This window comes from Rutidosis leptorrhynchoides, chromosome 10 (assembly GCF_046630445.1).
Source record: "Rutidosis leptorrhynchoides isolate AG116_Rl617_1_P2 chromosome 10, CSIRO_AGI_Rlap_v1, whole genome shotgun sequence".
NCBI lineage: Eukaryota > Viridiplantae > Streptophyta > Magnoliopsida > Asterales > Asteraceae > Rutidosis > Rutidosis leptorrhynchoides.
In genome coordinates, this window is record NC_092342.1 from 9,242,684 (window position 1) to 9,260,486 (window position 17,803).

The 17,803-nt window shown below is 33.1% G+C and overlaps 1 protein-coding gene and 1 long non-coding RNA gene across 3 annotated transcripts; one reads left to right on the forward strand and one right to left on the reverse strand.

The window, feature by feature from the left end:
* Positions 1–1,844: 1,844 nt before the first annotated feature.
* LOC139870011 (ABC transporter B family member 11-like) lies at positions 1,845–7,768 on the forward strand. The gene is made up of 9 exons (XM_071857865.1): positions 1,845–2,135; positions 2,963–3,017; positions 3,243–3,418; positions 3,916–4,137; positions 4,222–4,460; positions 4,542–5,067; positions 5,146–5,419; positions 5,673–5,801; positions 5,898–7,768. Exons 1-9 carry the CDS (start codon positions 1,845–1,847, stop codon positions 7,766–7,768), a joined length of 3,783 nt encoding a protein of 1,260 aa, XP_071713966.1.
* A 7,787-nt stretch (positions 7,769–15,555) lies between these two features.
* On the reverse strand, positions 15,556–17,543 carry LOC139873517 (uncharacterized). Of its 2 annotated transcripts, XR_011767367.1 has the most exons (5): positions 17,426–17,543; positions 17,171–17,228; positions 16,683–16,756; positions 15,783–16,326; positions 15,556–15,701 (listed from the first exon to the last, which is right to left on the reverse strand). It is a non-coding gene; the product is annotated as an uncharacterized lncRNA (long non-coding RNA). The 2 variants fall into 2 exon arrangements; XR_011767366.1 differs by having other exon boundaries at positions 15,556–16,326.
* Positions 17,544–17,803: the final 260 nt, after the last annotated feature.

Here is a 17,803-nt window from a genome sequence, read left to right on the forward strand (position 1 = left end):
CTATATTTATATTTAAATAAACAATCTAACATAAATGTGCTCATAATCTATGCGTTAGTATTCAATACTAATGTTTTGTTAGTAATAAATGATTTTTTGAATGTAATTGTATTATACATTTAATAAATATCAATACTAATGTCATCAAATATTAATTTATACAACTGCCGCGTAATACACGGGCTCACATAAATGTTTTTGATACAAATATTATTGGTAATAAATGATTTTATATTTACATTTTTAGATAAATAATTTTTCACATAAATGAGCTCATAATCTTGTGTTATCATTCAATACTAACGTTTTCGATAAAAATGTTATTAGCAATAGACGATTTTTTCATTGTAATTGTACTATACACTTGATAAATATCAATACTAACGTTATCGAATACTTTTATACAATTGTCGTGCAATGCACAAACTCACGTTACCATTCAATACTAATGCTTCCGATACAAATTGTTATTAGTAATAAATATTTTTTTCATTGTAATTGTATTATACGTTTGATAAAATATCAATCTTAACGTTATCAAATACTAATTTGTACAACTGCCGTGCAACGTACGGGCTCATAACACTAATATATATATATATATATATATATATATATATATATATATATATATATATATATATATATATATATATATATATATATATCTCAAATATTCTAGTCAAATAGCTATACCGTCTATAGAATATATAATATAATATAATATAATATAATATATAATATAAAATTTGCAATGTTGTTGCTTAGTCCCTGATTTGTGGGTTGGGTTGAGGGTTGACATTAGATGTTGACTTACTTATATTAAAAGTTATGTAAACATATATAAAATAAAATTTACAAGGTTTTTTCGCAGTTGGTCATGTTTCAAGTTTTATCCGATTATGTTTGTATCCGATCTTGTATGTTTTCAATTGTATAAGTCTTATATTACGTGGCCTTTCACTTAATTACGATTCTTGTTGAACGCGTTGTGTAATTTGCAGATTTCATTGAGAATTATGTACCATTCGTAACATTGCTAGATCTTCGGATCTATTTCCTTTATATATAATATAATATGTATGTATATTTGCAAAAATAAAAGAAAGAAAAAAACTTGTTACACACACTAATCACCGGCCTTGATATATAATAATAATAATAATAATAATAATAATAATAATAATAATAATAATAATAATAATAATATATAATATATAAATAAATAAATCATTAGAACATGTGTTTCATCAACTATTTAACTTAGTTTTCAGAGTATTTGATTAGCTATCTGCATTGTATCCAACAAACTTGTAAGTTATTGATCTCATCCTATTTTTCTATAAATTCAGTTAATTGTCATTACAAGCTCTTTTTTCGTATGTCATGAAAACTCCATCCAGTTTTTCGAATCATTTTTTCAACGGTTCTATGTACGAACCTGAAAATGTAAAACTTAATATAAGAATGATCTATCATTTTTAGCTTTGTATGATCATTAAGTTTACTGTGTTTATTCAATTAATCTTTACTACCATACTTTATGTGTACATGTGTGGAATTTGGATTCTGTTTGGATCCGAATCCAGTTCCATTCTTCAAATTTACGCAATATCTAAATCAAATAAGCTTCCTATATACTATTGAACGAGTATTAATGTCTTTATAGTCTAGTTTTGTTATTACATTTTTCCTGATACATATTCCATTTCCTTGTAGGTATAATATATGATCACACACCTTTTTGTTTTGTTAAGTAAATATGGACTTAATTTTCACTATTTGTTTTCAGGTAACTTATAATTATTAAACTTATTTATTTAACAATAATTAAGAAAGCCAGTATGACGAATACCGGTGATAACCACGACAAGCCGGAGGCATCCACATCCGGCACATCCACCGCTGGTGTTCAACATGACAAAGAAGACGAAAAAGAGAGTAGTAATACGGTGTCGTTTTATAAGCTATTTGCTTTTGCTGATTCCACTGATTACATGTTGATGTTACTTGGTACAATTGGTGCTATTGGAAATGGAATATGTATGCCTCTCATGACTGTTCTTTTTGGTGACATTATTAATTCTTTTGGTGAGAATCAGAACAGTCATCATGTAGTTGCTGTTGTTTCTAAGGTACATCAAGAAAAGTTACAATTCATATTTATTATATTATGTTTGGGTTAAGGCTACCAATTAGCTTTATATTTTTATTTTTGTTCCAATGTAGGCTATATACTCAGAAAAATACCATTGTACGTCACATACTTTCAAAAAGTGTTCTAACGTAGGCTATTGGTGACCGGTTACCTACGTGTGCAGTCCCTGGGGCTAACAAATGTTAATAAGAATCATTTATAGATCGAATTTATTAGAGTTTCATGTTCCTGATTACTCCTTCAAGCTTCGTGTTGCAACAGACCGTGTTAATCGTCTCTAAACAGAAGATCAAAAATTCAAAGTTTATGAGATTTTGGTCAACGATTCAATTGGACTGTTCTCGAATTTTCAGGTCTGGTGGTTTTTGTTCACGAGTGTTAGGTGATGGAATTAGAACAACTTTCAAGAAAAAATCGTATCCTAAAACCGCCTAAATGTTAACGTCCGTTAGCTTCAGGGACTTCACATACGTGTAACTGGTCACCAATAGCCTATATTAGAACACTTTTTGAAAGCATTTGACCTACACCGGTATTTTTCTGGGTATATAGCCTACATTAGAACAAAAATAAAAGTATAAAGCTATTTGGTAGCCTTAACCCTTTATGTTTTGTTGAAGCCCTAAGATAGTCTGATGGTTGGGGCTTTGATTTTCTCACAAAAGGACCCCAGGTTCAAACCTCACCATCAACATATCTTGGGTGGCCATGAAAAAGGGTCAGGCGCGCGTGTACAGTAAATTTATCTTATTCTTCTACCCGTTATATTATGTTTTGTTGATCGTTTATGTTGTTGGCCTATAGGTATCGCTGAAAATTATTTACCTTGGTGTTGGGTGTGGTGTAGCAGCATTCCTTCGTAAGTACATGTTTTATAACAAGATTATCTTTGAAGGCATTATTCAAGTTATTTGATTATAGCTTATTCAAGTACATGAGAATTTGTTTTTACGTTTTGGGATGATTTATATCCTTTAATAAACAGATTTGTGAACATGCAAGTAGCTGACCATTTTTAAAACACAGTGCCAAATAACCCCTTGCTTATGACCATATAAGTGCTAAAATGTTGGGTTTTATGTAGAGGTAGCAGCATGGATGATAACGGGAGAACGACAGGCTGCAAGAATAAGGAATCTGTATTTAAAAACAATACTCAGACAAGACATATCCTTTTTTGACAAGGAAACAAATACGGGAGAAGTAATGGGCAGGATGTCTGGTGATACGGTCCTTATACAAGATGCCATTGGGGAGAAGGTTAGTAGGTAAACCGAAATAATTTTTGCAAGCAACTCAAAAAAGACTCAGATGTACGTGGGCTATTCGGGTTATCCCGTGACCTTTTCTTATCATCATCTCAATATAGATTTATCAGATTTGCTGCTAAAATATCGATATTAAACCCGAACTCCCGGCGGACGGCTAGTGGCCCAAAGAAACGAAAGAATCGGTTACATTTTGCGTATATGTGTTCATGCCTTGTATAAAACATCCTATAGATGAGGGCTATATATAGGACCCCAATGATCCCTTAGTTAGGGTTGATAACCATATATAGAACTTCACATATGTACAAAAGAGTTGTGGAAAATATTTTGACCGTTTGACTATTTCGCTACGCTCTCTACACTCTTATGGCTTATTCATCCACATTCATCGATGTTCATTCCTAAAAGGGACAAAGTCTTTACATGTTGTACAAACTTAACTTGTACAAAAATTAGTAAATTATGATATATTTTATGGTTTTGAAGGTTGGAAAATTTATACAATTGGTGGCAACATTTATCGGAGCTTTTGTGATTGCATTTGCCAAGGGATGGCTTCTTGCGCTAGTCATGATGTCTTCGATCCCTCCGTTGGTAATTACTGGAGGAATTATGTCAGTAACAACAGCTAAGATGGCATCACATGGCCAAACTGCTTATGGTAAAGCAGCTATTGTTGTTGAACAAACAATTAGCTCAATAAGAACGGTAATGAAATAAGAATAACTAAAGTTTTACATCATGTTTATTTCCAGATGCATTGTTTACTGATCACTAATTTTACTTTTCTAGGTTGCTTCTTTCACAGGGGAAACAAAAGCTGTTTCTGATTACCATAAATCTCTTGTGAAGGCTTACGATTCTAGAGTTCATGAAGGCCTGGCAAGTGGCGTTTGTTTTGGTACAATGAAACTCTTCATATATTGCAGTTATTCGTTAGCTGTTTGGTTTGGCGTTAAGATGATACTTGAAAAGGGCTACACTGGTGGCACTGTGATGACTGTAATGTTTTCATTGCTAAGTGGATCCATGTGAGTGAATTTATTTTTGTTTCTCTTCTTTAACGAATTTTATACCTTGGAACTTTAATAATTAAATGTGTGGTTCAACAGGTCTCTTGGGCAGACATCACCTTGTTTAAGTTCATTTTCTGCAGGTCGGGCAGCAGCATACAAGATGTTTGAAACTATAAACAGAAAGCCTGAAATAGATTCTTATGACCTACATGGGAAAGTATTAGGTGATCTTCGTGGTGATATAGAATTAAAGGATGTGTATTTTACTTATCCCACAAGGCCAGATGAGGAAATTTTTAGAGGATTCTCTCTTTGCATCCCAAGTGGCTCGGCTACAGCTTTGGTTGGACCAAGTGGAAGTGGAAAATCTACGGTTATAAGCCTAATTGAGAGATTTTATGATCCTCGAGCAGGAGATATTCTTATTGATAATTTTAATCTCAAAGAATTTCAGTTAAAGTGGATTAGGGGAAAGATTGGTCTTGTTAGCCAAGAACCTATTTTGTTTGCATCCAGCATTAAAAATAATATTATGTATGGGAAAGATAATGCATCTATGGAAGAGATTAGAGTTGCAGTGGAGCTCGCAAATGCTGATGGGTTTATTGACAAACTTCCTGAGGTTTATAACTTGTTGACTTCTTCTTCTACTTTTTTTCTTATTTGTTTCTTTGGTTTATTATTTTCATGAACTTTTTAGGGTCTGGACACGATAGTTGGTGAGCATGGAATACAACTCTCGGGAGGGCAAAAGCAAAGAATTGCTATTGCCAGAGCAATTATTAAAGATCCAAGAATCCTTCTTTTAGATGAAGCTACAAGTTCACTTGATGCAGAGTCTGAGAGAGTTGTGCAAGAGGCATTAGACGAGATAATGGTGAATAGAACAACTGTCATAGTTGCACATCGTTTAAGCACAGTCAGAAATGCTGATATGATTGTAGTTATTCACAAGGGAAAGATGGTTGAGAAAGGTAGTTCTTATGCTTTCTGTTAAAAAATTTATTCCTTATTTTATTTCATTAATTGCATAAAAAATATAACGCGCTCGAGTCCGTATCTTCATAACTAATATGTTTGCAAAGAATGAAAACTCAAACTTTAAAAAATAGTTAGTTAGAAATAAATAATGAATGGTCAAAGTTACAAAACTAGATCTTGTTTACATAGACTATACATGCTTTTCATAGTAAAAACTTTTACAATTAGTAATTGTTGATTGACCAGGATCACATTCAGAGTTACTTCAGGATCCTGAAGGGGCATATTCTCAACTTATAAAATTACAAGATGTTAGCAATGTCTCAAAAGACCAAGATAACTCAGAAACTGGAAAGGACCTGAGAAGGCAGTCAAGTCCCAAATCAGTCCACCGACGGTCAATAAGTAGAGGTTCGTCAGGTAGTAGACGCCTCTCAGTGTCTATGTCATTCAGTTTACCTGCACACGTAGGTGTATCTACATCTGCCGTTGATATTGAAGAACAAGAGTCTTCAAAAAGTCATCCTAAAGTCCCACTTCGCCGCCTTGCCTATCTTAACAAGCCAGAGATACCTGTACTCATAATAGGTTCCATAGCTGCTATCATTAATGGAACCTTATTACCGCTTTTTAGCATTATGCTTTCTAACATGATTAAGACATTTTATGAACCACCTCATGAAATGAAGTCTGGTGCAAATTTTTGGGCATTAAATTTCGTGTTATTTGGATTGGTATCTCTTTTAGCTACTCCCGTAAGATCATATTGTTTTGCAATTGCCGGAGCTAAGCTAGTAAAAAGGATTAGACTGTTATGTTTTAAAAAGGTGATTAATATGGAGGTTAGTTGGTTTGATAAGACGGAAAACTCAAGTGGTGCAATTGGTTCAAGGTTGTCAATAGATGCTTCCAATGTTCGTGCTTTGGTTGGCGATGCACTTGCTGAGTATGTTCAGGATGCATCCTCTGTGGCTACAGGTTTAGTCATCGCTTTTTCAGCGTGCTGGCAGTTAGCTCTCATAATTCTCTTACTCATTCCCCTTATGAGTGTTAATGGTTATGTTCAGATGAAATTCTTGAAAGGGTTCAGTGCTGATGCTAAGATGATGTACGAGGAAGCAAGTCAGGTGGCGAATGATGCAGTCAGGAGTATAAGGACGGTGACTTCTTTTTGTTCTGAAGAAAAAGTGATGGAGCTTTATAGAATTAAATGTGAGGGTCCCAAGAAATTAGGGATAAAACAAGGTTTGATAAGTGGGATTGGATTTGGAGTGTCATTTTTCTTACTTTTCTGTATGTATGGAACCAGCTTTTATACTGGTGCTCGGTTTGTGAAGGCTGGAATAACTACATTTAAAGACGTTTTTCGGGTATTCTTTGCTTTGACTTTTGCTGCCTTACTTATATCCCAATCGAGCTCGTTTGCCCCAGATTCCAGCAAAGCCAAAAGTTCCGCAATGTCTGTTTTTTCCATTTTAGATAGAAACTCAGAGATTGATCCGAGTGATGAATCAGGAGAGAAATTGGAGACAATCAAGGGTGAAATCAAGATTCGTCATGTTAGCTTTAAATATCCCACCAGACCTGATGTTCAGATATTCCGAGATTTATGCTTAACTATTCGTAGTGGTAAGACAGTGGCGTTGTTCGGAGAGAGTGGAAGTGGGAAATCCACTATCATTCAACTCATGCAAAGATTCTACAACCCAGATTCTGGGTTCATCAAGTTAGATGGAGTCGAATTACATAAATTTCAGCTTAAGTGGCTAAGGATTCAAATGGGTCTTGTTGGCCAGGAGCCCGTGTTGTTCAACGAGACTATTAGAGCCAACATTGCTTATGGTAAAAATGGTGATGTCACAGAATCTGAAATAATAGCTGCTTCGGAATTAGCTAACGCCCACAATTTCATTAGTTCTTTACACGAGGGTTACGATACAGTGGTGGGTGAAAGAGGACTCCAAATGTCAGGTGGGCAAAAACAAAGAGTAGCAATAGCTAGAGCTATTGTTAAGAGTCCCAAAATACTACTATTGGACGAGGCTACAAGCGCGCTTGACGCTGAGTCAGAAAGAGTTGTTCAAGATGCGTTGGATAAAGTGATGGTTAACAGGACCACGGTGGTGGTTGCTCACCGATTGTCAACTATTAAGAATGCAGATGTGATTGCAGTGGTCAAGAACGGAGTGATCGTTGAGAAAGGAAAACATGATAATCTAATCAATATCAAGGACGGATTCTATGCATCTTTAGTTGCACTTCACATGAGCGGGGCCGGTCCTGACATATTTGATGCCCAGTGCGAAACGGTAAAAAAAATGCCCGTGCTAAAGTTAAACTAAATGTTACACGCTATTTCTATATTTCAATGTTACTTCATTTTTTGTGTTTATCTTGGGTAATCACGTTGACGGAAGAAATTCAACAGTCTTGATATTCAAATATAGATTGAAGTAACATATAACGAATTAAGGTTTGAGAAATAAATCAGTTACAAAAAACACTTTTGTACATTTCGCACTTTCATTTTAATAGTTGTATTTAATTATACTCTAGTTAACTAATACATAGTAAAAGATAGAAACTTGTATATTTCTAATGAAGATATCGTGTTATTTACTTATTTTATTTCTTTACAAAAAATTATTATTATTTTTTTATCAAACTATTGTCCTTTTGTTTTATCCTTTATTTTCTTTTTACAATTTAGGGTGAAATTATAAAACAATACAAGTTCAAGGTCTAAATTGTATAGTGTATATAAATTAAGGGGAGACTAATGAAAATATGCCATAAAAAGCAACGAGTGGGGCCCATCAATTCTTCTTCCCTAAATTTCTTCTTCCTTCTAAACATAAACCTGCAACTTCTTTTAAAACTACAAGTCCAAGTTTTTTTTTTTTTTTTTTTTTCATTTCAGTACTTCAAAAAATTTAATATAACATATATTATACATAAATTTATCATATAAATGCATATTAGTGTTCAAAATCAAATTTTTACACCCCTAATATTACAAATATTACAGATCTACGTTGCTCATTTGATGCCCCTTTTTAACTGATGCCCAGTGCAGCGGCACTGGTTGCCCACGGCCAGGCCCGGCCCTGCACATGAGTTCTAACCATTAGCTATGTTACATCAGCTCTAGCCTTATCTTTTCTGATTTCTTACATTATACGTAGTATATAGATATAGATAGAAGTAGTAGTATATGTTCGCATTTACTTTTTGCAAATTTGAATAGAAACATGTAAAGCAAGTGAAAACGAATTAATGTAAGTTTCTACACTTTTTGAAGAATATCAATGGCAAATCTCTCGGTTATATCCTTCCTCATATTATATGTATAATAGAAGATAATAGAAATAGATAATAGATATAATAGAAAAATAATATCAATCAAGTATGATTGGAGTCAAGTAAAGATTGGTTAAATATAACCATCTTGTTGATCATGATATGTAAAGTATTCTTCTTTTTAATAAAAGGATTAGTTCACAAAATCTGTTTATTCTATTTGTGTCTTCATTTCGGATGTCTTTGGGAGTGTGAACGATTTTGGTGAAATAAAGCCTTAAGGGAATCAAATCTAAGTATCTCAGTATTGATTTAGAAGATTTGAAGTTATAATTATTTTTTCGTATTTGTTACTATGACTTAAAATTGTGTAACATAATATTATTAGTGGATGAATATTAATTGCACGTTGTTGGTTGAAAACTTTGTGTACAAAAATATTCTTTAAAATTTAAAATGTATATAATACTACTAAATTTAACTACAAGACCCTATATATTTTTCAAGTTTATAGCTTTTTCTTTAAAGATTTAATTACACATATGGTCACTGTGCTTTGTAAAATCTTGCAACTTTAGTCACCATGATTTTTTTTTTTTGCAAGTTTAGTCACTATGGTTTGGAAATGTTGCACTTTTAGTCACTATGAATGACAGACGTTAGTTTGTGCTGTTTGACAAGGTCATGTGCTTGGCAAGTGATGGGTAAAATCATCATTTTACCATTTCTTTTTCTTTAACATTTTTCAACTTCATTCTACGAAAAATTCATATTCATAATCCATCCATATATATTTCGAATTTGTAGTTTTTTAGGGAGGTGATTCTAACACACTATTTTTTGATCCGAAACACTTTTGTCTCATAAACTCACAATTATACCCTTGAATTAATCTAGAGAGTTGAACTTATATTATTATTCTAAGTATAATTAATGGTATAATAGGTAACTAGTTAAATGACCTGTAAATTCACGGGTTTGTAGAATATTTCAAATAATATTATTACGGAGTACTTGTTAGAGCTTTAAACATACTAATATTTTGAAACATAACCAAACAATGGAGATAAACTACTTGAACATATTGATGTACTTAACTTAATGTACTTAACTTAGATAAAAATAAATTTACAAACTTGATTCTCATACCACCGCCTTCCAATTTCATCAAAGTTACTATTTTTCATGTCACAAAAAACTAGAACACAACATTTTATCAAGACATGTACTTAAGTTATTGGAAGGGGGTGGTATGATAAAGTCTAGTGCGACGTCTGCTTCTTCAATAGCAATTAAGTTATTGCTCTAAGAGCATTCCCAATAGTCTGTTAATATCTAGCCAATACTTCTAGCCAATAATTGGCTCCAATGGCACCATATTGTTAATCTTTAGCCAATGTATTGTCGTGATCAAATTCGTGAATTTTTAACTTTTATCATCATGTGAATTGTTGTTAAAAAAGTAATATAAAGTTGGAATAAATGGGCCAACATTGGCACTTGCATACAGAAACAATACAAAATAATTTTTTTTTTAATTTTTAATTTTTACTTTTTTAATTAATTTAATTTATTTTTTATATAAAAGTGGGTCCATGTGATAGTATGTTATGGTTGGGAGTGAATTGTGATAGGTTAGTGATGGAAAGAAAAAAAGAAGGAAATAGTGATGTGACGCTGATGTGACAGTGTGTTAATATGAAGAAGTATGTCATGAATGAGAATGCTCTAAGCAAGCCTCGGAGCCTCGGAGCCAAATTCAGGTTTATCAGCAGCCATGAACCAAGTACAATCTGTCTCTTTAGGTTGTCTTAACACACTCTGTCTTTTCTAGTTGTCTTAACACATTTCATTTATATTTATCATTATCTACATCCAACAATAAATTATAAATATCCTGAGAACATCTAACATTATGTCCCCCTCAGGTGATCCCAATCGCTGTTATAAAAAAAAACTTATATAGCTTATGTTACAAAAAATAAATAACAAAATGACATTTCAAAATCAAAAAGAAAAATGAAAAGGCATCAATAAAGACTATTTCAGAAGCCATACTTGTAACTTCACTAACAGTCCCCAAACATAGATCGACATGTTAGAAATCGGGGTTGTAAAACCTTCGTGCCTGAATCGGTAATGACTCCGGATTGATCTTTGAATCGTGTGAACACTTTCCTAATCGAATATTTCGACCCTATTAGCCACGGGTTACATGAAGTTTTGATTGGGATAAGACAAAGACAAGATTGTCGTCTTGGCTAAAAGATAACAATCAAACAATTGCATAGATGTATCTTCTAATTGTATGAAATTGAAAGCGTGTAAAATGATCAAAATTCTGGAGCCTTTTTCAAATACACAAAGGGTGTATTTATAATGGATCAAAAGGTTTCTTGAAAAGTCACAACCTTTGATTCACACCCATTAGTGACTTGATAGTTAACATTCATGTATTTAGACTTAAAATGGTCTAAAAACATGTAAAAACCGCAATTAAAATGCCCTGGAACAACCCAAAACGTTTGGGGTTCGAATTTGCCTTTTGGGTTGAAATGACACCTTTTCAGCGACTCAGTGTTAAGCCGCGCCGCGGGCCCAAGAGCCGCGCCGCGGGCTAACAAAGGACTAGACTTCAAAATATGCAAAAAGTCTCGACATGAAAATCATGCCTTAAGCCGCGTTGCGGGCCCAGGAGCCGCGCCGCGGCTTAAAGCTACTGCACACCAAAATTTTGTTTAAGCTCATTTTCAAGTGTGTTTAGCCTTTCAAGTCGCGTTTCGCATTCTTTCAAGTCCAATTCGCATTTCTTAAGTTCCAAACATTATTTCCAAGTCCAAAGGAAACCTCAAACCACCTCACGTTTTACGAACGTGTACTCCACACTCTCCGAATTCGTGTAACGTATCAATGGTTCGAAAACACTTTCAACATAGTAATCCAATCAATTAAAATGACGTTGGACCATGCTAAAATCACCAACAATTCCCCCCCATTTTAGTATGATCCTTGATTACTAAAGTACCAACAATTAAAAACTAATGCATAAGTGTAAATTTCACATGGATTGAATTTACACATAGTATATTACACGTGCAAGAATTCAAAAATCAGGGTGCTCTAATAGTTTGAACCCATCAATTCATTTGAAAACCTGTCAATAATATGTGTTAGTTCCATACTCTCTACAATTAACCCGACACTATTATAAGCCTTGTGTCTCAATCCTCTCATGAACATATCAAAAGCTAAGTTCCAAGCTTTCTTGAGGCGGCTTAACCTCATGTTCACATAGGTAGTTTTCTTTTAATCTTGCTCCCGCGATGCAATTTTTTCAAGAAAACTATTAAGAAGTATCAAACTTCAACCTCCTTTATCTCACGGGTCCGAACACATACTTTGGGATCATATATTAAATGTGTTCCAATCTTCAGATAGTAGGCTTTCCTCATTGAATTCAGCTCCTAGCGTTGTACTAGAAGGGAATTGGGTATCCCACTATGGAAGATTTAAATGGACTTCAATCCCACAACATTAACCAACTTTTGCGCGCTACCGGCTAATGCTTTCATCAAGTGATTTAGTCAAACTTTTGTTGTAGCCCAACAAAATCCACATACAACACTTCATTCGTGATAAACCTTACGAAACATAATTTTTCTAAGGCATAAGTGTCTAGACTTTCTTTGTTTCAAATACATGCCTTAGTCAAAGACATCCCGTCACTAGGGATCACCATGAACTTTTATCTGATTCATTATGACTTCAATCAATTTATCTTTTACAATCCTTTTAACCAAGGATTTTCCAACTTCTTATATATACCATAAGAAACTTGTGAGTACTCAAACCAATTGATTGATCAGTCCTTGCACATGTCCACTTTCCACAAGTCATCAATATAAACATATAATTTATACACACTTGATAATGTATCCCCATTATCCTTGTGTACACAATTATTATCATTACATTAGGCATGAGATTATAATTATAAACATACCCTAGTCAATCCACTTCTAAAACCAAGAAGTAATGAAAACAAGTTTATAATATCCATAATCTCAACATCAACCTTTTTGATCCAAGATACCCCATTTATACCAAGTGTTAAAATCCAACAACTTGTAGATGTATAATCCTCTTGATCAATAGTAAACTCAAAATAATTTAATATGCCTTAAGGATTCACATTGTGAATTAAACCATAGTCCATGATTGGCTTTCACAAGTATTAAAATACTTAAGTCCCATCACAATAAATTCCACTAGATTGTGCTTAATCTTTCCATCACCATGCTATATTGGTCACTTGATGTAATCACATACACCATACCACCAATTTCCTTGGCATATCGATACTCGAAAACAATTAAGAAACATCTAATCCTTCATATTAAAATATATTAGTTTCACTAACTTGTACCATTTTGATAAATCATCAAATGGTATGGACATACTTCACCAATGAATAAAGATTACATGGTCATTTTTATTAAGTAAAAAACAGTCACTTCACAACCATACAAAGTTGTCTTGTAACTTTTCCAACGGATTATTTCCATCCGTCAAATAGCATAACAATTGTCATCAATTAATCCATTGTCTCACCAACAATCACAATTGTCAATAATAGGGGGTCTTTATGTCAATATCCAAAGAATATGTTAACAACATTCTTTTATTGACACTTCCATCCATTTATAATTTATAATTGTCCCATAACAACAACATTCAATTCAATGGATCATTGTCCAAAACCCCGAAATGATCGGTTTACTTATCATAATCACAACACATCCTCAAAATACATGCAAACATGTATTCAAGACAAACACGTTAAGCAAAATAAAAAATTATGGACTTACACGCACATAAATTAATCCACTATGTGTTATCTCTACATGCTATACCACATGTATTAATTCATAGTAGTACATGAACTCAACTTTCTGTAATCATAATCTTGATCATTAATTTATGCCAATGAAATTAAACCACCAACATACATGTACGTAGATATATGTATTTTAGAAATTGGATACAAAGTCAAACATTGTGACTTTTCATTAAATATGTCTTTTTCCCACTAACCGCTTTTCTACCATCAAGAATTTATTTGGTCAAACATTGCAATCCTTCGTACACAATCACCGGTACAGCCATTGCAACAATTTCAATTTGTCAAAGTTGACTATTAATAATCATTGACCAATAAATACATGAAGCAGACAATTCCATTAAGCATCATGGGAAACTTAAATCCCTTTACAGGGATCATACACATAAATATCCAGATTCAATGCCCATTACACCATCAAGTTAATCATCAATATAAAACATACGTACAGTCACATGTATCATTTTCTAATATCCAAAATCAAGCATGAATATACTCATACCATGTTAAACTATATGTTAAAATATTAACATATCTATATAACATGATATTAATCCTTATCCTTATATATGCATCATGATAAAATAAAGGGTAAGAAATTGTGTACTTGTCATGATGAGTATGCCAATGTGCAGATTTATCACTTGAATCTTCAAACCATCAATTTGAAGATTATATCCCTTATGCACATCCAATTTGAATCCCACAAGACCATAATATCCTTTCATCAACACAATACAATTCCTTCACACTTCACACCAAATTGGAAGTCATTTCTCCCACCGTTTCTCCGGGCATAGAATGCACAAATATTCGATTAGATTGTTAAAAATCGAGGTTGTAAAACCTTCGTGCCTGAAACGGTAATGACTCCGGATTGATCTTTGAATCGTGTGAACACTTTCCTAATCGAATATTTCGACCCTATTAGTCACGGGTTACATGAAATTTCGATTGGGATAAGACAAAGACAAGATTGTCGTCTTGGCTAAAAGATAACAATCAAACAATTGCATAGATGTATCTTCTAATTGTATGAAATTGAATGTGTATAAAAGGATCAAAATTCTGGAGCCTTTTTCAAATACACAAAGGGTGTATTTATAATGGGTCAAAAGGTTTCTTGAAAAGTCACAACTTTTGATTCACACCCATTAGTGACTTGGTAGTTAACATTCATGTATTTAAACTTAAAATGGTCTAAAAACATGTAAAAACCGTAATTAAAATGCCCTGGAACAACCCCAAAACGTTTGGGGTTCGAATTTGCCTTTTGGGTTGAAAATGCACCTTTTCAGCGACTCAGTGTTAAGCCGCGCCGCGGGCCCAAGAGCCGCGCTGCGGGCTAACAAAGGACTAGACTTCAAAATATGCAAAAAGTCTCGACATGAAAATCATGCCTTAAGCCGCGCTGCGGGCCCAGGAGCCGCGCCGCGGCTTAAAGCTACTGCACATCAAAATTTTGTTTAAGCTCATTTTCAAGTGTGTTTAGCCTTTCAAGTCGCGTTTCGCATTCTTTCAAGTCCAATTCGCATTTCTTAAGTTCCAAACATTATTTCCAAGTCCAAAGGAAACCTCAAACCACCTCACGTTTTACGAACATGTACTCCACACTCTCCGAATTTGTGTAACGTATCAATGGTTCGAAAACACTTTCAACATAGTAATCCAATCAACTAAAATGATTGGATCATGCTAAAATCACCAACAATATTGCTAAGTAAAATAACAAATCCACCAAATTCCTAAAACTATTTTATAACAAAAACATCAATCTATAACATGACTTACCGATAAAAACCTTCAGGCCTTCATGTTGGAGCATGACTTCTAGAACATAAACGAAATTCTATTGGGGTAGAGAATAAATGCATGAAGATAATCAACATGAAAAGGATTGTTAATATTCTGTACATAATCAACATGCCAAGTCAAAAGCACTACTTCAAAACATGCCGAGTATACTCATGGAAGTATAGAGTTTTCAACATTTACTCATAAAAAATCATACCATACTACCAATCCTTGGTGATCCAACAAATATTATTTTCAAGTGAGGAGACACCTGTACCAACCTGGTTAAAACCAATTTAAAAATAGTCAAAACTAAAGCTAAATGTGGTGAATATAATTCATAGTTGGAAGGATAGGTATACATGAAGCTTTATATTCTCAAAAAGTGGTTTTCAGTCAGACATTTCTATTGTGAACTTGAAAATCAATTCCTGAATGCATGCCCAGGGAAGCAAACACCACTTTATCTTAAAAGATAATCATCTTATTATGTGTGCTCCTTAAAAAGTTGCAATTATTATCATCACTTTAGGCTGAAATAATACCATTGAAATCTTGTTCTTCAACATTTTCATAATTGATTGCAATCTTGTTCTTTCAAAACTTGAAATCTTGTTCATCAAAATTTTCATAATCGATTGTAATTTCAAAGTCTTTGGAATCTTAAAATCATATTGAAAATGATTAACAAACCTGAAGCGTACATTCCATTTAAAAAGAGCCGCACGAGAGGTGTATATCAGGAAGCTTTTAATAACACGAAGTAAATGAAGGGGAAAAAAAAACAAATCTAGCTTACCATTGTAACATTACCATGTAGAAAAAATTTCTTGCAGGTAATATGTAATGTTTTAGCTCTTACAACCATTTAACACTTCATGCCCCAGCCCAGCTATCATCATTTTCCTTTGCACAATCAGTCAAAAAAATGGAAACAATATTAGTAGGGATATTTATTATTTAAGGTAGAATGACAATAAGGAAATAAATGCAGAGAAACAGCATGAATGTGCATCTCTTGTTCAAGTTGTAATCAGGCCATAAACATTACTATTGAATAGTAAACCTTAAAGTTGAACTGATTTAAGATAGCGTAAAATATATCAAATATCTTCCACTAATGACATTATTTATCAATCAGAGAAGATTAAACTCATTGTAACAGAATATATAACCTTTAAAAATATTAAACTATAAAAAACAAAAATCAGTAATGGTTTAAGTATTAAAATCGAGGCCACAAAATGTAACGGAATTCATACCATATATTTCATTTCTTACAGACTTTTCATCAAACACCTTCCATGCACTTTCATAATAATTATACATAGTTAACCTGCGACATTTGCAACTGATCTAAATAAAAAGAAAATGAATTTCATCTTAGAAACATGAAACGACAAACTTCATCAATTTATATGATGCATGACATTAACAACAAAGAACAAATTGAGGATTCAGTTCACATAAAAAGCATATTGCAACATGTACAGTATGTCCTGAAGCAAACACACCGAAGAACTCACTATTAGCATATACTGATCAATAAAGTTAATGAACTTACACCGATTCAAAGAATGAATATAAGTCCAGCTGCTTAAACAAATTTTAATTAGCTGATTAAAAAAAAAACTGCAAGTGCTCTAAATTGGATGTTTGTGTTTTAATAATCTGAACTCATTAAATGAAAAAAAACAAAAACTAATATGGTGTAAGAATATTAGAGCATACATAGATACATAAATTGTACCTTAAACTTCTTTTATTGGGTACTGATCGACTTCATCACTATAGCATAAGCATACACCCTAAAAAAAAAAAACATTCAAAAAGATCAAAATTAGAAAAGCTTGGATCATAGAACAATGGACCAAATAAACACAAACCCGCAACTATTACATGATATTGGCCATAATTAAAAAACAACAACAATCTATAATATAATCAACATCAACACAAAAACATCACAAAATAGTACATGATAAATGGAGTATTAGAAGTATACCTGTATCAGTTTGAAATGTTGATTTCCACATACTCAATACCCAAATTTTTAGCTTTAAAAATCTGCAATGTCAATATCTTTAATAAAGATATGTGTAATATTCATTGTTATCACATAAAAGGAAAGGACGATGATTATATCCAATTACCACTTTAGCCATTGAAAGGAACTGGCAGGTTACTTTATACTCCCTACGTCCCACCACAAGTTGGGATGTTCTATTACAAGTGTCCACTTTGTATTTCAACCAATGAGAAGAGGGTTTTGATTGGTAGAGAATGAAGTTAGTGGGATTTACTAAAATTGTGTGCAAAAAGTAAATGGACACTTGTAATGAGACGGACATAGTAGTAAGATGACTTCTCTAGTTAGCGGTGG